We start from the raw sequence: 25,525 nt of genomic DNA on the forward strand, positions 1-25,525 counted from the left end.
AGGGCACTCTACCCAGGGCAACAGCCCGAGGCTCCAGTGTGCCAAAACTGGTCTCACTCTGCCCCTGAGGGTTAAGGCTATAAGGCAGCTCAGTCCCTGCCTTTAGACTGCTCAGTCACTAGGTTACTAGCTCCAGCTCGATCCTTGCTCTGTGACCCCGAGGGTGGAGCTTGCTGGGGCAGTTCTCTCAAAATGGCTCCCTGCAGCTCACATCCGAACACTATTAGCTCAGTCCAGCTCAGCGGCTCAGTCTGGGGCTCTAGACAATGTCCAAAGTTCTCTGCACTCCTTCTCAAGCTCTCCTCAGGCAGTTCAACTGAGTGCCAAGTCCAAAAACATCAGAACAGTTCAGAGGTAAGGCCTTTCCAGTTTGCAGTCTCACTGGTGCTTGTACTTATGGCTGCTGGCGGGATTAGGTCGATAGAACACATGCAACCATTTGCCAGTTTTCCACTGTTTTTGTCCTCCTCTTGGGGTCCAGAAGTCCCTTGTTGACTCTCTGTATCCTCAAAGGGATGATTATAGGCACATCCCACCAGCCAGAGATGCCTGGAGTCTTATCTCCCCAGACTCACCTTAATATGAATTTTATCTGCTCAAAGTAAGTGTCAGTTAGGCTGCTGAGGGTCAGGGCATGGTGCACTCATCTCCATTGTACCTGACATCATCCTGAGCACATGAAAGGCAGCCCATGTGTCCGATGCCTGACTCTGCATTACTTGGGATTTAATTTGGATTTTCCAGCATTGTACCGACCTTGACGGCAGCACAGTCTCTGATGTCATAATCCTGCTGAAATTCATCTGCCATGGTAATAGTGGACACCTGAAAAGACAAGAGAGGCTTGAGAATTTAAGGCTGAAGTCTAAGTATTTGTAATTTAGATGTAATTTGGGCAGCTCTAATAACTCAAACATGTTCATATACCGCAGAAAGAAAACCTTTTAATCTCTTTTTTAATATTAGGGTTCGAAATCATGAGAGGATTTAGAAAATAACATAATGTCATAAGTTTCTAAACAAAGGAAACACCCCCAATAATGGAGATTAATGGTATATTCAGTTCACCACTAGCATCAGAAAGAATGAAGAACTTGCAAAAGACTTTTTTGGGGTATGAATTGAAATGCTAATTATTTGATTAATCTCAAATATTTTACAATTTGAAAATAAGAGTAAGTGTTTTGGCTTGTTGCCTATAGCACAGTGGTTATGGCACCGGCCACATACATCCATGCTGGCGGGTTTGAACCCAACTGGGCCTGCGAAACAGCAATGACAACTGCAACTAAAAAATAGCCAGGCATTGCAACGGGTGCCTGTAGTCCCAGGTACTTGGGAGGCTGAGACAAGAGAATCACTTAAGCCAGGAGTTTGAGATTGCTGTGAGCTGTGATGCCATCACACTCCACCCAGAGTGACATAGTGAGACTCTGTCTCCCCTCCCCACCAAAAAAGCTAAAGTGTTTTATATTTGGAAAGCATATGAAATGATACAATGGTAATGTGGAAAACATACTGAATATTTGAGAATAATTTTGCTCTTATAAATGTTACATAAAGCCTCTTTCAAGGATGATATAAACCTTTGAAATAATATTAAGAATTTGAATTTTCTCTAAAATTATTTCTCCCAATAAAGTTATTTTTAAAAATATAACTCACATTTTTAGGTAGTAAAAAAACTTTTTATTATAAAAATGGAAGTAAAAAACAGTACAACAAAAGATCTTTGGAAAAAAATCAAATTTACTACTCAAAGATGACCACTATATATTTTAATACTTTTGGACTACATATAGAAAGACTGTACATATGATTCATATGATTTTTTAATAAAAATAAGATTAGTTACTTACTTTCCCCCTACTTCTTTTTTTTTTTTTGTGGTTTTTTGGCCAGGGCTGGGTTTGAACCCGCCACCTCCGGCATATGGGACCGGCGCCCTACTCCTTGAGCCACAGGCGCTGCCCATTCCCCCCCCTACTTCTTATGTGTAAATCTATTTCCATTTCAATAAAGATATGGCTACATAACTTTATTGGTTGTATGGTATGTGGATTTTATTATTTTATTTTTATAAATCTAGGTTCATGCCTTTAATACTAGCAGATACAATTATGTGTATTTATCCTGTACAAAATGATGTTATGAAGTACATATGCATTATGAAAAGACTAAATATAGCTAATTAACATATTCATTGCCTTACACAATTATCATTTTTGTGGTGAAAACACTTAACATCCAGTCTCTTAGCATTTTTCAAAACTATAAAATATTAATTCTAGTCACCATGCAGTACAATAGATCTCTTGAACTTAATTCCTGCTCTCTAATTGAAATTTTGTATCCTTTGATCAATATCTCCCCAAGTCTCCTACCCCAACTACCTCGGTCCCTGGAAACTACCAGTATGCGCTCTAGTTATATGATATCAAAATTTTTAGCTTCCATATGTGAATGAAATCATGCAGCATTTGTCTTTCTCTGCTCACTTTAATTCTTTTAACATGTCCTCAAGGTTCATCCACATTGTTGCAAATGGCAGAATTTCTTTCCTTTTTACAGATAAAGAGTATTCTATTGTATATGTACCACATTTTCTTTATCCATTCATCTGTTGATGGACACTTAGGTTGACTTTATACCTTTGCTTTTGTGAATAAAGCTGCAATTAACATGGAAGTACAGATATCTCTTCAACAAACTCATTTCATTTTCTGTGAATATATACCCAATAGTGAGATTGTTAGGTCATATATACTTATATTTTAAGTATACTTACATATACTTATATTTTTAATTTTGGGGGGAACCTCCATACTGTTTTCCATAATGGCTGTACTAATTTACATTCTCATCAATATCATATAAGAGTTCTCTTTTCTCCACATCCTAACTAATTTATCTCTTGTCTTTTTGATAATAGCCATTTTAACAGGGGTGAGGTGATATCTTATTGTAGTTTTAATTTGCATTTCCCTGATGAATAGTGATGTTGAGCATTTTTCATATTCCTAGAGTGTAAGTCGCAAGATTATAGCTCACTGCAGCCTCAAACTCCTGGGCTCAAGCAATCCTCCCACCTCAGCCTCTTGAGCTGGGCCTACAGGCATGCACCACCATGCCAAGCTAATTAAAAAGTTTTTCTTTTAAAAGATGGGGTCTTGCTAGGTTGCCCAGGCTGGTTGCCTCCTGCCTCAATCTCTTGAGTTGCTGGGATGGAAAGCATGAGCCCCCATACCCTACTCTTTGCTTATTTTATAACTGGATTGTTTTCTTGCCATTGAGTTGAGTTACATGCCACATAATTATGTTTCAGTCATTGATGGATCCAAGTATAGAACAGTGGTCTTGTGAGATATAATGTATTTTTACTGTACCTTTTCTATATTTAGATATGTTTAGACACATAAATAATTACCAGGCTAGGCACGGTGGTTCATGCCTATAATACTAGCAGTCTCGGAGGCTGAGGCAGGTGGATCTCTTGAGCTCAGGAGTTCAAGACCAGCCTGAGTAAGAGTGAGATCCCATCTCTACCCCAAATAGAAAATAATTAGCTGAGCACTGTGGGGGGTGCCTGTAGTCCCAGCTACTCAGGAGGCTGAGGCAAGAGGATCACTTGAGCCCAAGCATTTGAGGTTGCTACGAGCTATCATACCATAGCACTCTAGCCCAGGCAACAGAGTGAGACTTTCCAAAAAACCCCCATTGTGTTAAGATTGCCTGTAGTACTCAGTATAGTAATGTGCTGTATAGGTTTGTAGCCAAGAAGCAATACATAGCCTAGCTGTGTAGTCTAGGTCTGCAGGGGGCTATACTGTCTAGGTTTGTGTTAGTACATGTTTGCACTATGACAAAATTGCCTAATGCCACATTTTTCAGAACATATTTGTGCCATTAAGTAACACGTGACTGTACTTTGGATATCAGATGAAGAGCATGCAAATATTATTTCCAATTCGGTAGGTTGTCTCTTCATTGTTTATTGTTTCCTCTGCTGTGCAGAAGCTTTTTAGTTTGATTTAATCCTAATTGTCCATTTTTGGTTTTGTTGCCTGTGCTATTAGGGTCATATCCAAAAAACAAAATCTTTGCCCAGACCAATGTCATGGAACTTTCCCCCATATTGTCTTCTAGTAGTTTCACAGTGTCAGGTCATACATTTAAGTCTTTAATCCATTTTGAGTTGATTTTTGTATATAGTATGGTATCAGGAAAAAACTGTATTAAAATTGTAATACTCAAGTCATGTTTGACTTCTGCAATTACCAGAGATATAAGATATAAATACAAGATCAAAAATGTTATCAATATATATTATTAGTATTTTAATACATGTTCCTTTCTTAAAATGTGTGTGTATATATATATATATATATTTTTTTTGGCACCCTCTGTATTATTTAACAGTCAACTTACTTTTTATTGAAACAAAAACTACTTTCATATTATCCCAAACAAGAAAGTTTTAACTTACTGGTGCATGATCGCTCCATTGCCAGGATCCTTGTAAATCTGGGCTCCTTTTATTCAAACCAATCCACAGCCAACGCTGGCCACTTTAACAAAAAAGTGTTAAAAAAAAATTGAGGACAACATTTGGTAAAAATATTTTGCACTCATATGTCTAAAGCTTCAGAGATGTAAGTTTATTCAGAAGATGTAAGTTTATTCAGTTTATTCATTATTATTCGCTAATGGAAAGGCACAGCTTCAAGCTATATAAAGAAGACTTTTGAAATGAAATTGAACCTTTACTATGAAGTAGCTAAAGAAAAAAGTATCACTATACTTTAAAAAATACTTTATTTTAAGTAGTTATATTGATATAAAAGGTAAAAACTATTGCATTTTGAATTTTAAGAGGAAAAAATTGTTATTATTCCAAAATTTTTCCTGTAGTGCTTGAATATTAGACAATGTTTTTAGATACATGCAAATGCAACAATGCTATTTCCTTGAAGCATTTGTGTGTAACACTATAAACCTTTTCTTTATAATGCAGAACAAATCATTTGGCTAATTTTTTTTTTTTTTTTTAGATGACAGAGTCTCATTCTGTTGGCCCAGGATAGAGTACGGTAGCATCATAGCTCACAGCAACCTCAAACTTAAGTTATACTCTTGTCTCCAGCCTCTCTAGTAGCTAGGACTGCAGGTGTCTGCCACAACACCTGGCTAGTTTTTCTAGTTTTAGTGGAGACAGGGTCTTGCAGTTGTTCAGCCTGGTGTGGAACTCCTGAACTCAAGCAATCCACCTGCCTCAACCTCCCAGAATGCTAGAATTACAGACATGAGCCTCCATACCCAGCCCACTTGGCTAAAATTTTATTGAATAAGATTTAAAAATAATTTAATTCCTTCTGCCTATTAAGTTTAAAGTAAGCAAGTATTTGAGTATTCTCTTAAGTGTCAAAGAAATGTACCAGAGAAATATAATTAAGCAATGACTTAAGTGTGTAAACTTAACACTCAAGTTAGACTTTTATGTACAAGGCACTGAGCTAGATGCAATGATGATACAGGGAAGTACAAATGGGATATAAAATAGTCAGGGAGACAGGAGATATAAAGAAAATATGACTAAGACCACTTATGAATGCTATTCAAAGAGTGGCATGAATTTTTTTTTTTGAGACAGAGTCTCACTATGTCACCCTCGGTAGAGTGCTGTGGCATCACAGCTCACAGCAACCTCAAACTCTTGGGCTTAAGCAATTCTCTTGCCTCAGCCTCCCTAGTAGCTGGGACTACAGGCGCCTGCCACAACACCTAGCTATTTTTTTTTTGGTTGCAGTTGTCATTGTTGTTTAGCAGGCTCGGGCCAGGCTCGAACCTGCCAGCCTCGGTGTATGTGGCCGGCGCCCTACTCACTGAACTATAGGTGCTGAGCTGAGTGGCATGAAGTTTAAGTGCTATAGAAATTCGGAGAAAGGAGTGGTCGTTGTGCATTGCGGGAAGTGAGGAAATACTGTGTGACGTTGGTCAGACAAAAGATTTTCTTCAAGAGTTGGCTAACCTTTCTTTCCAGCCATAATCTGAGTGCTTATCTCATACCACTAAGAGGAAAAAAGATAGACATTCCAAAGAAGAACGTATACACAAACACTTAGGGACAAGAACAGACATTTAAGTGATTCTTTTCCCATAAATAGACTTATCCTCAAGCCAGGGAGACATATCTAGCATCAATTACAGTGATATAAGTGTAAAAAATTTTCTCAGCTTCTAACTCCACACTTGAAAATATTCCCTAAAATTTATAGTATTTTTTAGGCCTTAATAAACAGATCAATTCTGTTGACATGCGGTATGTACAATCAGTACATATGTGTGTATACATAGCATATATAATACATATGTAAAGGTAATATACATACAAATATCATACAGAATACATATTAGAGAAGGGGATAGAGGGCATAGAATCCAAATCTAAAAGCAATCCCTATCCTGAAGCTCTCGAGACTATATGAAATTTATGGAATGTACAGCTCCAAGTCTAGTGGGAAATACATGTCTGTATTTTTTTTTTAAATTAAATCATAGCTGTGTACGTATGTCTGTATTTTTATAAAATTTGCTAGTGAATCAAAGGCTGGAACAAATAATTTTAAATTAATATCTCACTTTTTTTTTTTGAGACAGAGTCTCACTATGTCACCCTTGGTAGAGTGCTGTCACGTCACAGCTCACAGCAACCTCAAACTCTTGGGCTCAGGTGATTCTCTTGCCTCAGCTCCAAGTAGATGGGACTACAGGCGCCTGCCACAATACCTGGCTATTTTTTGTTGCAGTTGTCATTGTTGTTTAGCTGGCCTGGGCTGGGTTTGAACCTGCCAGCTTTGGTGTTATGTGGCTGGCGCCGTAACCATGGCTACGGGCGCCGAGCCTAATTTCTCACTTTTTAATAAAACAATTGCCTATATCTCTCTCTTTTGTTTGACACGTATTCCCTTTATTTATTTATTTCTTTATTTTCTGTCATACTTTAATATCAACAAGTACTTTTTTATTTTTTCAACTTTAAGTTTTTCAACTTAATGCAATGGAATGTGAGGACTGTCCCTTTTGGTTTTATGATGATAATGTTATCATTCACAGAGAATTTGTGGACTTAAGATAAGTCCAGTAGAGGCAATTAAGCCCAGTTTAAATGTGGTACCTATAAAAAGAATCTGCAGTTTGTGTCTTCAACTAATCAGAGCGTTTCTAGAGGCTTCCATGTGTTTCGTCTGTGCAAATGTTGGCTCCCTAAAGCACAGGGGCTAGATAATTGCCATACAGCATAATTAAAGCCAGATGGCTGAAATAAGAGGTTAAATTTCCTTCCTCATACTTACTCAGGGATATAGCTCCGTTTCTCCCAAAATTGTGCATATTATGTATTTAAGGCTGGGGAATGTATGCAGAATTTTGTCTTTCCCTAAAGTAAGCATTAGATATTATCTTTTTTACACAATCAACAGTACAAACAGGCAGATGATCAAAGATCTTTTGTCACAAGCATTTCGGAGGTCTGTCCCTAGCGGCTTTTGGCCCCTGGAGCTTCCACCCAGTCTTTTTTCAGCCAATGGCTCCCCCCCCTCACCTGGAAACTTCTCTTACTTCAAGCCCTTATCTAGTTCCTTTGCTGTATCTCAGAGAGCAGTTTCTTAGAGAAAAGAGTCTACCTCAAATCTCCAGAATTTCTAATCACCCCTACTTTCTGAGAATGAACTTCATTTCAACTGAGAAATTCACAGATTTCAGCTTCATTTCAAGGAATTTGCCCTGGTGTCATAAATACAGAAAATAGTAGCTACTTTGTGTGTGTGTGTGTGTGTGTGTGTGCGTGCGCGCGCGCGTGTGTTTTCTGTGGTCAAAAGTAGAAAATATTTCCTGAATTGTAACTTGTTACTGGTTTGACCCGGTTTAGCAGTAGGCAGATTAAGAGAAGACATTTAAAATCACATTGAATATTGCCAATGTTGATTTTAGAAAATTTGAGGGAAAAAACACATCTGATCATAACTGGGAATCCAGCTGAACTGAAATTCTCTTTTCATAAATTTCTTCTACTCCAAGCTCTAAGTGTAAGGTGTTAAAGCTATTAGGTTTCACATATACCCTTGTAAGATGTGAAACTTAGTAATTGTGGAATGTAAATGTCTTAGCAAAATAACTAAGAAAATGCCAGGAAAAAAAAATAAATAAAGCTATTAGGTTAAGAAGACGTTGGATAAAGGCTAATATGTGCAATTGTGCTAAAATTCCTATTCTCAATCAAATTTCCTGCTGCCTTTGGTCACTAAGGAAAATAGTCTGTTAGCTATAACCCCTAATAAATACTATTTGGTGGAGGTGCTAAGTCTGCAAAGCCTTAGATTTATACCTAAATCCATTCATGCCGCATCACAGGAGGTAGTGTACACAGCAGCAATGGCTTTGCAAACAAGGCTTTCTTCTCTAATCCTATGGCTATTTTTGCTCTACAATGGCTTTCCCTGTTGGGCTGCCATTAAAAGTTGCAAAGATCTGACCGCCCTAATGACTTGGTGCACCATGAATCCTTTTCACTGAAATACAAAAAGAGATGTGGAATTTAGGTTGTGAGAGGTATAGCAGTAATCTGACTTAACTCCTTGGCACTCAACGCACAATTTGGGCAATGAACATCTTGCAGAGAAAGGTCAATTTCTGCAATAGAAAGCTAACACCTTCATGGAGTAAAGCTTTAGAATCACTTTCAAACATAAATAGGTTTTCTTCCTACTTTCCTTTAAACTATGATTACAATTTTGTTTTTAGAATATGTTGTTTTTCAGCTTGGTGCTTGTAGCTCAGAGGCAAGGGCACCAGCCACATACACCAGAGCTGGTGGGTTCGAATCCAGCCCAGGCCTGCCAAACAACACTGACAACAGCAACCAAAACATAGCTGGGTGTTGTGGCGGGCGCCTGTAGTCTCAGCTACTTGGGAAGCTGAGGCAAGATAATCACTTAAGCCCAAGAGTTGGAGGTAGCTGTGAGCCGTGATGCCATGGCACTCTACCCAGGGCCACATAGTGAGACTCTGCCTGAAAAAAACAAAAAAAAGAATATGTTGTCTTTGTAAGTACAGTACAGGCCAATGATCTCTTTATTACAGAGAACTTATTAAGCAGGCAATGCAGTCTGCTTAATATGGCCTTGTGTTAGCCGCTGGGATCAGAGTTTCAACAAGATATAGTTCCTATGAATGAAGGGATTATGGAGATTTGTTTTTTTCTCCATGCTTTTCTGTTTTTTAAATTAAATATGTATTACTTTTGCAATTAGAAAAAATTAAACACAGTAAATTCTATGGAAAATAAATTTTGTAAAAGCTGTATGTATAGGAAAGGAAGAAAATGTAAAGAGTTGACACTAAATATTAACTAGGATTTGAGGCGATTTGTATTTTCTTCAATACCATTCTTTTTATATTTTCTGAATTTTACATAATGAACTTGTATTAATTTTTTAATGGGAGGAGGCTATGAGAAACAAGGAAATGAATCAAGCAAAGTTCCTTAATTACCTCTCAGGTTAGTTTTGATCCTCTTGTAATCCCTACTGTATAAGGATTCTCCTGATGGTCATTGCTATCATACATGATATTCTAATGTTCTCCAGTCATTGATTCCCACAAATATCTACAACCTCATTGCTTAGTACTTTTCCATGGCTCTCTATTCTTGTTAGAGTTCCAAACCCTTAGCTTGGGAAACTAGAGTTTGTTATCTCGGTATTCTACTTTAAAATACTTTACCTAAACAGAATTATATTATGTATATCAAGCTTGGGAGCTAGAGGCTTTAAGTTACCCTGCTTGAAATTCATGTCAGGGAGAAATGGCAATGTTTTGGAAAGGCTATGGTCTAGAAGCAGCCACCACAAGGACCGGAGGCTTTGGTCATTTGTAGAGTAAATGTCAGAAATGAGAAAGCTTGTTCATCAGCACAGTGTTAGAAATTTGCTCTCACTGGGGAAATTTAATTTATTCAAGATATGAGGATTAGTTAAAATTCAGAGACACTCACCTTCCATGAAAGGGTAGTAAGTCTTATAAGGCCACAGTGAGCACCTTTAAAAATGGCATCTGTGGCTTGCTCCCTAAGTAATCCTATGTCCAGTCATTGTGACAGCCTCATGCTGGCTTTCACAGGAACAGAATTCTGCTGTTAGAACATTGTCACAACTGCCTTGTGTGAACTTTCTGTGTCAGATGGTAGTTAGAACACTTAAAAGGACAGATTGCTGGGATGTCGTCAAGCTTATACAATGGGTTGTCTGAAGTATTTTGTGTCCGCTTCATGAATGTTTGTGTAAATGCCTGTACATATGGAAGAATATGGTCTGAATTTTGTATACATTATAATCTATCAAAATTGTGAGGGAATAGCTAATGGTCACTTCAAAAAGAACCTATGAGTGAATATATCCAAATTGACTTAGGTCAGTCTGCAATGAGATTTTGTATACTGATTTCTACTGCTAGACAATAGATGCTTACTAAATGAACACTTACAGAACTCAAGTAGCGCATTTTACAATAGGTTCTCATGACATTATAGTAAAACTACTTTCTTTAATGAGAAAAATACATTAGTGGCTATGCTAGTATAAAACAAATCTGGACGCCAGGCGCAGTGGCTCATGCCTGTAATCCTAGCACTCTGGGAGACCAAGGTGGGTGGACTGCTTGAGCTCATGAGTTCAAGACCAGCCTGAGCAAAAATGAGACCCTGTCTCTACTAAAAATAGAAAAACTGAGGCAAGAGGATTGCTTGAGCCTGAGTTGGAGGTTGCTGTGAGCTATGATGCCACAGCCCTCTACCCAGGGTGACAGCTTGAGACAATGTCTCAAAATAAAACAAAAACAAAAACAAAAGTAACCCCCAAAAACCCGCCTGTGTAGTCCCAGCCACCTCATAGGCTGAGGCAAGAGAAACGCTTAAGCCCAAGAGTTTAAGCTTGATGTCAGCTGTGACACCACAGTACTCTACTGAGGGTGATATAATGAGACACTGCCTCAAAAAAAAAAAAAAAAGAAAAAAAAGAAAAATCTGAAAAATGTGGACATTTTCAGAGAAAGCATTTTTAAAATTACTTGGAATCTTACTTCCCAGAGGTATCAACCATTTTTTTAAATGTATTTCTGCAGTCTAGCTTTTAATGTAAATAATCTTTAAAAAATTTTTATAATCTGCCTTTCCCTCCACTTAATATATTATAAACATTTACACATGTAGTACTGTTTTTAATTTTAATGTGCAGGGGATGCATTCCAAACAAAAATCAACAATAGTGGTGATATTAGCCTTTTTCTGATTTTCATGGAAACACATTTGACACTTAACTATATTAAGTGTAATGTAGTTACTGCTTTGAGCTATTCTTCTATTCTTTCTCTCTCTCTTTTTTAGGCTGGTCAAGTGAACCAATGGGAGTGAAGAAGGAACAAAGGAATCTGCAACTGGTTGTGATCAATTAGTTGTTAAAATACCACTGTACTCAGACCAGCCTATTTTTAATTTGGTAAGGATTTGTATATTAATTATATATATGTATATATGCATATGACATACTTATATAGTAAGCCAGGAATGAATAGCAAATTTTACCAGGTGCATTTTCAACACCTATGAAGATGATCACATGATATTTATTTATTAATTTATTTATTTTATTTTTTATTGTTGGGGATTCATTGACGGTACAATAAGCCAGGTTACACTGATTGCAATTGTTAGGTAAAGTCCCTCTTGCAATCATATCTTGCCCCCATAAAGTGTAACACACACCAAGGCCCCACCCCCCTCCCTCCGTCCCTCTTTCTGCTTCCCCCCCTCATAACCTTAATTGTCATTAATTGTCCTCATATCAAAATCGAGTACATAGGATTCATGCTTCTCCATTCTTGGATCACATGATTTTTAACTTGTTATTTACTCAACCACTATTTGAGATAAGCAATAACATAAGCAACTAAAGTGGGTCGAGAAGTAATAAATCAGGGGCCCATTGCAGGGGGCCACAAACTACTCAGCACTAAATCTGGTGCAACATGAAAATGTTGCCAGTTCTTTTAATTTTTAAAGAGATGGATTCTTATTAAAATGTCTCAGTTTGGTAATAACTGTTGTGACTGTATTTTTCTGAGGGAAAGAACATCATACTCTTGGTGCTGGATAGGTACTCTAAGTCTCTATCAACAGCATAGAGTTGGACTATATTGTTGAACAAATTTGCTGACTTGTACTTACCCAAAACTGATAATATACAAACTTGGTCTTTTACCAACTTGTTTTATGCTGGATTTCATCCTTTGTAATTTTATTTCCCTATAATTTTGTACATAGACCTTTTATTCACCCATTATATATTCAGTAGATGAGCATACTCTTTTAAATTCTATTACACATTATATTAAAATTTTAAAAATGTACAAATGGGGGGGCGGGCAGAGGCAAGATGGCTGACTGGAGCCAACTTTCTACAGAGGCTCCCATCCAGAAGGAGAGTTAAAGGACAGAAGTTTAGCAAGTAAGCCAATGGTTTGGAGCTGAGCCAAGAGAGAAGGTTGAATAATGCACATCAACCCTGCTGAGGCGAGCGGCAACCCTAAGGATACAAGCCAACGGGAGTCCCCTTCCCCATGAGAACGGCTCACAGTATACTCTTTACAAACAAGCAAGCAGAGTTCAAACATCCTCCCATTTTATCCCACAGGAGAGACCCTCTAAAAAATGGATCTCCTTCTCCTAATAGGGTGCCATGGCACTCTCTTGCCAGGCATAGAACTGTATTAAACTGTATATATTCTCTACCTGCAATTCTGAACTCCAAGCACTCCCCTCCACCCTCACCCCAAGGGCTAGAAGCCTGTCCCCCATGAGTCCAGATTCTTGGGCATTTTCTCAAGAGGTGTGGACAGGGCAAAAGCTGTTACTGGTCTGTGCTGATTCTGCAGCACAGGAGTAAGGAGAAGATGGTCAACTGAGAGGGAACCATACAGGAGTGGCTGCAGCGGTGGGAACAATAGGGTTCATACCCCTGGGGATATTCCAGAGAGACACTCCCTGTCTCTCTGGGCAATCAGAAGAAGCCAGGCATCTTCTCTGGTGGCAGCAACTGGCAGAACAGATCTGGGATGGAAACGCAGGCCCCATGAGTAAAGGGTATGCCTGAAGTGGTACTGCCCTGGGCAGAGCACGGGGACTAGAATATATGCGTGCAGAGATAGCAGACTCCCAGGGTGGAGCTGACCCAGAGGACTGATTTACTGAGCCTAAGACACACCCAGCCCTCAGGGGATTATAGCTGAGACAAAGGCAGGCAGGCAGAGGCTAGAACTGATAGTGGAGTGTGAGCTCTAACTGTGCCCACCCCAACACAGACTGCAGCCGAGACCAGGCAGCGTCACAGACTGGGGCTCAGTCACAGTTTCTGTGAACTCAAACAGCATCTGATCTGCAGGGGAATATAGCCGGGACAGAAACAAAGTCTGCGAAGTTGTTCTGTTCTGTCAGCAACATCAATCAGGGATAGGGGTGGGGGTGGGGCTGGAACTGGGTGAACCACCACAGCCTCCATTAAGCACCCGAGGTTGTCAGACCTCACCTCCCCCTGCTGGATAGTGGCAGAGAGTGGCAGCCTTGTTGAGGAGACATAGATCTCTCTGTGACTCAGGCAGGTGCAAACCCCTGGAGCATCTGCTCATTGGAGGGAACTGGGGCACAGCCCTGCAGGGTTACCAGTGACTGAGTGTGACAGAGGTGCAAGGGGGGAAGGAGGCATCAACCTTCCCAGACTAATTTATTTGTTGGGTGGGTCCTTCTGACCTCATGGACCACCAGAGCGAGTCATACTTGAGCTGCCAGCAGACCCCTGCTATCTAGTTGTTGGAGACCTTTGGAACTCTCCCACCTGAGACTGGCATTAACTGGGACAATTGATTTGGACATCTTGACCTGGGCCAATCACCCAAGGACTATCCAAAGTGGTACCCTGGGTGTGTGGTTGTGGGAAGGATTGATTTTCCATTTCCAATTGTTGCCTATGGGGAGCAGGGTGACTTAATTGCTGGTATTTCTCCACAGCTGAGACTTCAACCCAGAGTAATTGATTCACTAGGGTAGGACAGAGACCAGCTGAAAACAAGACAAAACCATTTAGCCCCACCACACCAAGCAGGTCCCCAGTTTCTCAGGCCAGGGTACTGTATGGGTCCTTGGCAAAGCTCTAGGGGAAAAACTTTTGGGCAAAGGGCTGGTTAATCACTACTCCTAGAGCCCCCAACCCAACTTCTTTTTATCTAGCTCATCTAGCCAAATGGTATAAAATAATCATGGGGCAGAATCAGTGGAAAAACTCCGGGAACATGAATAACCAGAGTAGATCAACTTCCCCAAGGAACGACATGGCGGACACAACTGAAGATCTTATTCACAGACAAATGGCTGAGATGTCAGAAATCGAATTCAGAATTTGGATTGCAAATAAGATTAATAGAATGGAGGTAAAGTTGGAATTAGAAATTCAAGGAGCATTTCAAAAGTTGTTTCAAGAATTCAACGAATTCAAAGACAAAAATCATCAAAGATTTTGACACATTGAGACAAGAATTTGCAGCCCTCAAAGATCTGAGAAATACAGGAGAATCCCTCAGTAACAGAGTGGAGTAGGCAGAAGAAAGGATTTCTGACATTGAAGACAAAACTTTTGAATGCTCCCAAAGAGGAACAGAAGAGAAGAGGAAGAGAAATGGAGAGCAAAAATGAATCATTCTCTCAGAGAGCTCTGGGATAATTTGAAGAAAACTAATATTCGCCTTATAGGAAGCACTGAAGGTGACGAAGTTGCTTCACAAAGCACAGAGGCTGTTCTTCATGAGATGATGAAAGAGAACTTTCCAGACATGCCAAGAGATTCTGAAATTCAGATAGCAGAATTTTAGAACCCCAGCATGACTCAACCCAAATAAGACATCCCCCAGGCACATCAAAATTAACTTCAATAAAGTTAATACGAAGGAGAAAATTCTGAAAGCAGCCAGATGTAAGAAAACCATAACTTACCAGGGGAAGAATATTAGAATGACCGCAGCTCACTCTCCTAAAACCTTTCAAGCTAGAAGAGGGTGGTCATTGACTTTTAATCTCCTAAAACAGGGTTCCTCAAACTTTTTAAACAGAGGGCCAGTTCACTGTCCCTCAGATCGTTGGAGGGCCAGATTATAGTTAAAAAAAAAAAAAACAACCCACAAAAAAACTATGAACAAATTCCTATGTGCACTGCACATATCTTATTTTGAAGTAAAAAAACAAAGCGGGAACAAATACAATCACACCACTGCATGTGGTCCGTGGACCATAGTTTGAGGACCCCCGTCCTAAAACGAAATAACTTTCAACCCTTGATCCTGTATCCAGCTAAACTGAGTTTCATTTATGACGGAGAAATTAAATACTTTAATGACATTCACATGTTGTAGAAATTTGCCATAACTAAACCAGCTCTCCAGGATATTCTCAGACCTATCCTCCATAATGACCAGTGCAATCCTCCACCACAAAAGTAAACTCACTCAGAAACTTTTGATCAAACTCCAACTTCCACAGTGGTGAAAAGATTAAAAATGTCCACTAGACTTTTGAAAAAACTCAATACCCCAAATTCTACCAGGCTTATCAATAGTCTCAATTAATGTGAATGGCTTAAATTATCCTCTAAAGAAGCACAGGTTGGCTGACTGGATACAAAATCTCAGACCAGATATCTGCTGCATACAAGAATCTCATCTTACCTTAACAGATAAATACAGACTAAAGGTGAAGGGATGGTCATCTATATTCCAGGCAAATGGAAAGCAGAAAAAAGCAGGTGTTGCAATTCTATTTGCAGATGTAATAGGCTTTCAACCAACAAAAGTAAGGAAGGATAAGGATCGTCACTTCATATTTGTTAAGGGTAATACTCAATGTGATGAGATTTCAATTATTAATATTTATGCACCCAACCAGAATGTGCCTCAATTTATAAGAGAAACTCTAACAACATGAGCAACGTGATTTCCTCCAGCTCCACAATAGATGGAGATTTTAACACCCCTTTGGTAGTGTTGGATAGATTCTCCAATAAGAAGCTAAGCAAAGAAATTTTAGATTTAAACTTAACCATTCAACATTTGGAATTAACAGACATCTACAGAACAGTTCATCCTAACAAAACTGAATACACATTCTTCTCATCAGCCCATGGAACACACTCCAATGTTGATCACATCATAGGTCACAAGTATAACTCAGTGAATTTAAAAGAATAGAAATTATTCCTTGCATCTTCTGGGACCATCATGGAATAAAAGTCGAACTCAGTAACGACAGGAATCTGCATACAAAAACATGGAAGTTAAATAACCTTATGCTGAATGATACCTGGGTCATGGATGAGATTAAGAAGGAAATTACCAAATTTTTGGAACAAAATGACAATGAAGACACAAATTATCAGGACCTCTAGGATACCACAGAGGCAGTCCTAAGAGGGAAATTTATGGCACTGCAAGACTTCCTCAAGAAAGAGAGGGAGTTAACAACTTAATGGGACATCTCAAGCAACTAGAAAAGGAAGAACATTCCAATCCCAAATCCAGCAGAAGAAAAGAAATAACCAAAATTAGAGCAGAATTAAATTAAAAACAAAAAAAAATTATACAACAGATCAGTAAGTCAAAAAGTTGGTTTTTTGAAAAGGTCAATAAAATACTTTGGCTAACCTAACAAGGAAAAAAAGAGTAAAATCTCTAATATCATCAATCAGAAATGACAAAGACAAAATAACAACAGACTCCTCAGAAATTAAAAAAATCCTTAATGAATATTACAAGAAAATCTATTCTCAGAAATATGAAAATCTGAAGGAAACTGACCAATACTTGGAAGCACACCGCCTTCCATGACTTAGCTAGTATCAAGTGGAAATGTTGAACAGGGCTATATCAAGTTCTGAAATAGTATCAACTATACAAAATCTCCCTAAAAAGAAAAGCCTGGGACCAGATGGCTTCACATCAGAATTCTATCAAGCCTTTAAAGAGGAACAAGTACTTACATTACTCAACTTGTTCCAAAATATAGAAAAAGAAGGAATACTACCCAACACATTCTATGAAGCAAACATCACCTTGATCTCCAAACCAGGAAAAGACCCAACAAGAAAAGAAAATTATAGACCAATATCACTAATGAATATTGATGCAAAAATATTCAACAAGATCCTAACAAACAGAATCCAGCAACACATCAAACAAATTATACACCATGACCAAGTGGGTTTTATCCCAGTGTCTCAAGGCTAGTTCAATATACGTAAATCTATGAATATAATTCAGCACATAAATAAATTAAAAAACAAAGACCATATGATTCTCTCAATTGATGCAGAAAAAGCTTTTGATAATATCCAGCATCCTTTCATGATCAAAACACTTAAAATTGGTATAAAGGGACATTTCTTAAACTGATAGAGGCCATCTACAGCAAACCCACAGCCAATATCGTATTGAATGGCGTTAAATTGAAATCATTTCCACTCAGATCAGGAACCAGGCAAGGTTGCCCATTGTCTCCACTGCTCTTTTACATTGTAATGGAAGTCTTAGCCATTGTAATTAGGGAAGAAAAGGCGATCAAGGGTATCCATATAGGGTCAGAAGAGATCAAATTTTCACTCTTTGCAGATGATATGATTCTATACCTGGAAAACACCAGGGATTCTACTACAAAACACTTAGAAGTGATCAAGGAATACAGCAGCGTCTCAGGTTACAAAATCAACAGTCATAAATCAGTAGCCTTTATATACACCAACAATAACCAAACTGAAAAAACAGTCAAGGACTCTATTCCATTCACAGTAGTGCCAAAGAAGATGAAATATTTGGGGGTTCACCTAACAAAGGACGTGAAAGATCTCTATAAAGAGAACTATAAAACTCTAGGAAAAGAAATAGCTGAAGATGTTAACAAATGGAAAAACATACCATGCTCATGGCTGGGAAGAATCAACATTGTTAAAATGTCCATACTACCCAAAGCAATATACAATTTTAATGCAATCCCTATTAAAGCTCCACTGTCATACTTTAAAGATCTTGAAAAAAATACTTCCTTTTATATGGAATCAGAAAAAACCTTGAATCACCAAGACATTAGTCAGAAATAAAAACAAAGCAGGAGGAATCATGCTACTGGACCTCAGACAATACTATAAATTAACAGTGATCAAAACAGCATGGTACTGGCACAAAAATAGAGAGATAGATGTATGGAACAGAATAGAGAACCAAGAGATGAACCCAGTTTCTTACTGTTATTTGATCTTTGACAAGCCAATTAAAAACATTCAGTGGGGAAAAGATTCCTTATTTAACAAATGGTGCTAGGTGAACTGGCTGGTGACCTGTAGAAGACTGAAACTGGACCCACACCTTTCACCATTAACTAAGATAGATTCTCACTAGATTAAAGATTTAAACTTAAGACATGAAACTATAAAAATAGTTTCTAGAAGAGAATAGTTTCTAGAAACTAGAAGAGAGTGCAGGGAAAACTCTTGAAGAAATCGGCCTGGACAAATATTTTGAGGAGGACCCCCTAGCAATTGAAGCAGCATCAAAAATACACTACTGGGACCTGATCAAACTAAAAAACTTTTATACAGCCAAGAACACAGTAAGTAAAGCAAGCAGACAGCCCTCAGAATGGGAGAAGATATTTACAGGTTATGTCTCCAACAAAGGTTTAATAACAAGAATTCATAGAGAACTCAAACGTATAAGCAAGAAAAGAGCAAGTGATCCCATCTCAGGCTGGGCAGGGACTTGAAGAGAAACTTCTCTGAAGAAGACAGGCACACATATGTCCTACAGACATATGAAAAAATGCTCATCATCTTTAATCATCAGAGAAATGCAAATCAAAACTACTTTGAGATATCATCTAACTCCAGTAAAATTAGCCCACATCATAAAATCCCAAAACCAGAGATGTTGGCGTGGATGTGGAGAAAAGGGAACACTTCTACACTGCTGGTGGGAATGCAACTAATATGTCCCTTTTGGAAAGAACACTTAGATATCTAAAAATAGACCTGTCATTCAATCCTACAATTCCTCTGCTAGGTATATGTCCAGAAGACCAAAAATCACATTATAACAAAGATATTTGCACCAGAATGTTTATTGCAGCCCAATTCATAATTGCTAAGTCACGGAAGAAGCCCAAGTGCCCATCGACCCATGAATGGATTAATAAATTGTGGTATAAGTATACCATGGAATATTATGCGGCCTTAAAGAAAGATGGAGACTTTACCTCTTTCATGTTTACATGGATGGAGCTGGAACATATTCTTCTTAGTAAAGTATCTCAAGAATGGAAGAAAAAGTACCCAATGTACTCAGCCCTACTATGAAACTAATTTATAGCTTTCATATGAAGCTATAACCCAATTATAGCCCAAGAATATGGGGAAAGGGAAAAGGGAGAGGATGGGAGGGCGGAGGCTGAGTGGAGGGAGAATAATTAGTGGGAACACACCTGCAGTGCATCTTACAAGGGTACATCTGAAATTTACTAAATGTAGAATATAAATGTCTTAACACAATAACTAAGAAAATGCCAGGAAGGCCATGTTAACAAGTGTGATGAAAATATTTCAAATTGTATATAAAACCAGCACATTGTTCTCCATCATTGCATTAATGTACACAGCTATGATTTAATTAAAAAAAGAAAGAAATCATATGATGAAAAACCACTAAAAAATATTTCCCCTATTATGCTAGTGAAAAATCTTTCTTCCCAGCCTCTTTTTTCAAAAGATAGTATCTTGTTTAGAGGCTAGTTCAGTCAAAGAGGGATTCTTACACACTAGCAAAAAGTATATCCATTGATAAAATCTTAACAGATAGCCAACTTGCCAATATGTACTAAAGGCTTTGAAATGTGTTGAAACAATTTTGGCCTATTATGTGCTACTCTAAGAGCTATTCCAATGAACTAAGAAATGTACCAGAAAAGCTTTATGAATGAGGAATTCTTCATAGCGTCATTCATATTAGAAAAACTTTAGGACTATCCCAAACATCAAAAGTGAGGAATAGTCAAATAAACCGTAGTGTACCCATGTGAGAAATATCATGCAACCATCAAGGAGTATGCTGTTTTTGAAAAATATTTCAAGACATTATAAAATTTTTAAGTCAAATAAAAATTGTTTACACATATTGTTAAAAAAATGTACAAATCTGGGTTTCTAAATATGATTTCTGGATCAAATGAGGAATTTGTTATACTTTTTTTTCCCACAACTGTTTTCTCTCTATATATTCTAGTTTTTATTTGTAAACAGAGTTAAACACTTGGTTTTACTAAAATATTCTTATATTGTGTTTTTCTTTCAATATTTCAAAATATTTCAAAAAATATTTCTATTTTTATAATTAAGTTTATTGTAAGTTGGAGCTATGTTTTGTTTTTTTTTTTTGTAGAGACAGAGTCTCACTTTACTGCCCTCGGTAGAGTGCCGTGGCGTCACACGGCTCACGCAACCTCCAGCTCTTGGGCTTATGTGATTCTCTTGCCTCAGCCTCCTGAGTATCTGGGACTACAGGCGCCCGCCACAACGCCCAGCTATTTTTTTGTTGCAGATTGGCCGGGGCTGGGTTTGAACCCACCACCCTCGGTATATGGGGCCGGTGCCCTACTCACTGAGCCACAGGTGCTGCCCGGAGCTATGTTTTTAAGAAAAATTTAAATGTATTTAAAATTTTTTTAGAGACATGGTTTCCCTCCATCACCCAGACTGGAGTCCAGTGGCACAATCATAGCTCATTGCAACCTCGAACTCTTGACCTTAAGTAATCTTCCTGCCTTGGCTTCCCAAAGTGTTGTGATTATAGTGTGAGCCACCATATCCAGTCAGTATTTTTGTATTAATATTTTTGCTTCCAACCTTTTTTATAATAAATTGCAATTGTCCCTTAGCATGGCATGGTTCCAGGAATTCCCCCTCCCTCACTGACACCAAAATGTGAGGATGCTCTTGTTCCTTGTATAAAATAAGTATTTGCATATCACCTATGCACACCCTTTTGTATATTTTAATCATCTCTAGATTACCTTTAATACCTAATACATTGTAAGTGATATGTAAATAGTTGTACTATGTTGATTTTTATTTGTGTTTTTTATTATGATATCAGTTTTTTTTTTGTTTTCCCTAATATTTTCAGTCTGCTATTGGTTCACCCTGCAGAAACAACCCATGAATACAGAAGCCAACCATACATATTCATTTTGACTCATCTCTCAACTGGAATATGTCTTGGAAAGTTTTTTCCAAGGAGGGAACATAGATGGTTAGTATCAATTAATCTTTTCACTAATGAAGTTAGTTGGGAACTAAAATGAATACATTGCAAACATTTACTAGATCAAAATTCTTCAGATGTCAGTCTTTAAATGTCTTGTATAACTAAAAAGCTTCTGCACAGCCAAGAACACAGTAAGTAAAGCAAACAAACAGCCCTCAGAATGGGAGAAGATATTTGCAGGGTATGTCTCTGACAAAGGTTTAATAACCAGAATCCACAGAGAACTCAAACGCATCAGCAAGAAAAAAACAAGGGATCCCATCGCAGGCTGGGCAAGGGATTTGAAGAGAAACTTCTCTGAAGAAGATAGGCGCATGGCCTTCAGACGTATGAAAAAATGCTCATCATCTTTAATCATCAGAGAAATGCAAATCAAAACTACTTTGAGATATCATCTAACTCCAGTGAGACTAGCCTATATCACAAAATCCCAAGACCAGAGATGTTGGCGTGGATGTGGAGAAAAGGGAACACTTCTGCACTGCTGGTGGGAATGCAAATTAATACATTCCTTTTGGAAAGATATATGGAGAACACTCCGAGATCTAAAAATAGATCTGCCATTCAATCCTGTAATTCCTCTGCTGGGCATATACCCAGAAGACCAAAAATCACAACATAACAAAGATATTTGTACCAGAATGTTTATTGCAGCCCAATTCATAATTGCTAAGTCATGGAAAAAGCCCAAGTGCCCATCGATCCACGAATGGATTAATAAATTGTGGTATATGTACACCATGAAATATTATGCAGCCTTAAAGAAGATGAAGACTTTACCTCTTTCATGTTTACATGGATGGAGCTGGAACATATTCCTCTTAGTAAAGTATCTCAAGAATGGAAGAAAAAGTACCCAATGTACTCAGCCCTACTATGAGACAATTTGGGGCTCTCACATGAAAGCTACAACCCAGTTACAACCTAACAATAGGGGGAAGTGGGAAAGGGAGGGGAGGGAGGGGGGTGGTGGGTAGAGGGAGGGGGATTGGTGGGATCATACCTGTGGTGCATCTTACAGGGGTATTTGCAAAACTTGGTAAATGTAGAATGTAAATGTTTTGGCACAGTAACTGAGATAATGCCAGGAAGGCTATGTTAACCATTGTGATGAAAATGTGTCAAATGGTCTATGAAGCGAGTGTATGATGCCCCATGATCATATCAATGTATACAGTTATGATTTAATAAAAAAAAAAAATGAAAAAATGTGCACATGTGTATGTGTATATGTGTGTGTGGCTATATGCAAACACGTGCACTGTGTGTGCATGTATGTGTGTGTATAAATGTCTTTTATAGTTAGTGTCCCAGAGAAGAAGGCTAGCTAGATTTTGTTTGTGTTTTGGTAGCCTATTTTGCTTATTTTCTGCTGCTTTTCTCTGAGGTTTTTGTTTGACTCAAAATAATTGCAAAAATATTCACTAGACTATGTCCAGGTAGTGGTTCCTTTTCAGTAATTTTTCTTGGTACACTGAGAATCCTTGATTTACAGGTTTGGATCTTTACAATTCACAAAAATGAGGGAAGAGAAAAATAAATTTGTGGAGTTAAAGCCCCTCACACCCATAATTGTCTCCAAACCTTCAGAGAAATTTCCTTCCCACGATAGCAAGTTTTGGCCCATATTTCTCTATGTTGCCTTTAAAGGCATCAAGAAAAATGTCCACCCTAACATCAAAATTGCAACAGCTACAAATCTTTGATCACTTGCTTACCTTCCCATTTTCACTGTTCTCCCTCATGGTAGGTTTGCACAGGGGTGGTTATACTAGCTTTCAAATTAGTCGCCCTGCATCTACCTGCTGACCAGTCCCTCTTTGCATGTATATGTCTATGAGGATATATATACGTTATATGTATGTATCCACATATACATACATACGATATGTATGTGTGTGTGGGTATATGTATACACGTGCACTGTGTGTGCATGTATGTGTGTGTCTATGTATATATGTGTGTGTGGGTATACGCATGCACGTGCACTGTGTGTGCATGTATGTGTGTGTCTAGGTATATATGTATGTGTGTGGGTATACGCATACGCGTGCACTGTGTGTGCATGTATGTGTGTGTATAGGTGTATATGTGTGTGTGGGTATATGCATACACGTGCACTGTGTGCACATGTATGTATGTGTATAGGTATATGTGTGTGGGTATATGTATACACATGCACTGTGTGTACATGTACGTGTGTATAGGTATATGTGTGTGTGTGGGTATATGCATCACATGCACTGTGTGTGCATGTATGTGTGTGTAGAGGATATATGTGTGTGTGTGTATATGCATACACGTGTACTGTGTGTGCGTGTATGTGTGTGTATAGGTGTATATGTGTATAGGTGTATAGGTGTATATGTGTGTGTGGGTATATGCATACACGTGCACTGTGTGCACATGTATGTGTGTGTATAGTTATATGTGTGTGTGTGGGCATATGCATACACTTGTACTGTGTGTGCATGTATGTGTGTGTATAGGTGTATATGTGTGTGTGTATATGCATACACGTGTACTGTGTGTGCATGTATGTGTAGAGGTATATATGTGTGTGTGGTTATATGAATACACGTGCACTGTGTGTACATGTATGTGTGTGTATAGTTATATGTGTGTGGGTATATGCATACACGTGCACTGGTTTTCTGGTATAATTGTAAGGTATTCATAGTGTTAAAGTCAATTACAGTTAAATATGTGAGCCCCTGACACTGTGTGTGGGTATATGCATACACGTGTACTGTGTGTGTGCATGTATGTGTGTGTCTAGGTATATATGTGTGTGTGCGTATATGCATACACGTGTACTGTGTGTGCATGTATGTGTGTGTATTGGTATATGTGTGTGTGGGTATATGCATACACGTGCACTGTGTGTACATGTATGTGTGTATGTAAGTATATACATATACATGCGCTTTGTTTTATGTTTGTTTTTGCTTATTGACTTAAAAGATCATGCTCCAGGGCAAGCAAGGACCTTCCAATTTCTTATCTAAACCCCCTTGCCAGCTAAGTTGTATGACTCATTTCTTTTCAACCATACCTGAACATTCTGGTCATAGTACTTTGCTTATGTTCTTTTTATTCCTCCCGCGGCCCCTTCTGCTATCATACCTTTCAATTACCTCCCTTTCAAGAACCAGCCTTGTTCTCGACAGTTTTCCGGATTATAGCTCCCAGAAACACTTCAGCTCTCCTCTAAATTCCCAGGGCCTTCCTTGCCTATGCTCCAGATTTTTTGCTGTACCTTTCTCAACCTGTTGTTAGGCTTTATTACACAAAGGGTGGGGACTATGCCTCACTCACTTTTGAATCTTTCATAGTTCTTACACATGAGGTTGCTCAATATTTTATGACAGCTACACCAGGAGTGAACTTTCACATAATAAAACGTGCCCATTTTGAACACCTACGGGACATCAATTTCAGCATAGAAACCTCATTCTAAAAGTATTACCTGAACTGGTCCACTATAAAGTGAAGAAATTTTATTATTTCATCCACGTGACTGAAGCTAGGAAGGTGTGCTCCAAGTGCTTGGCAGAATCTTTCAGCTTCTTCCCAGTTCCTCTTTCTCACAATTCTTTCTACATGGAATACCTTAACAAAATACAATGTTAATTTGTTTTCTGGTATAATTGTAAGGTATTCATAGTGTTAAAGTCAATTACAATTAAATATGTGAACCCCTGACGCTGTTCTCAGAGGTGGAATGAAGGTTTAGGTGACGGCACATATCCTGAGACACAGAAGGCCCCACTGAAAGTGGCAACCGAAGGCCAGCCCAGGTGCCGCCACCATTGTCAGAGGAATAGCTTTTGTCACCCAGGCTGCAGAGGGCTCACCTGCACTGGCAGGACTATGACAAATAAAATGAACTAGCAGGCAAGGCTGTGAAGGATATATATGAATATGAATGCTCTGGGAGTAAGCTCAGCAAAGAAACGTGCTAACAAGATAATTTTGAACATAAGACACTAATATCTGCAGGAAAATAGGACTATTTTCTGATAAGGAAGAATCAGAGAGCAGTCTTCACTGGCATGTGAACACTGACACT

General features: G+C 38.4%; 1 protein-coding gene across 3 annotated transcripts in view; it reads right to left on the reverse strand.

Moving 5' to 3' along the window:
• LOC128589810 (CD302 antigen) overlaps window positions 1-25,525 on the reverse strand; it is a 190,133-nt gene that overhangs the window by 119,932 nt on the left and 44,676 nt on the right. For all 3 annotated transcript variants that reach the window (XM_053596509.1, XM_053596507.1, XM_053596506.1), the window contains exons 13-15: window positions 24,923-25,065; window positions 4,487-4,568; window positions 757-825 (exon numbers count right to left, since the gene is read on the reverse strand). In XM_053596509.1, coding sequence (XP_053452484.1) covers window positions 757-825; window positions 4,487-4,568; window positions 24,923-25,065 — 294 coding nt within the window. The remainder of the gene's footprint in view (window positions 1-756; window positions 826-4,486; window positions 4,569-24,922; window positions 25,066-25,525) is intronic.

Source organism: Nycticebus coucang, chromosome 7 (assembly GCF_027406575.1).
Source record: "Nycticebus coucang isolate mNycCou1 chromosome 7, mNycCou1.pri, whole genome shotgun sequence".
NCBI classification, from domain to species: domain Eukaryota; kingdom Metazoa; phylum Chordata; class Mammalia; order Primates; family Lorisidae; genus Nycticebus; species Nycticebus coucang.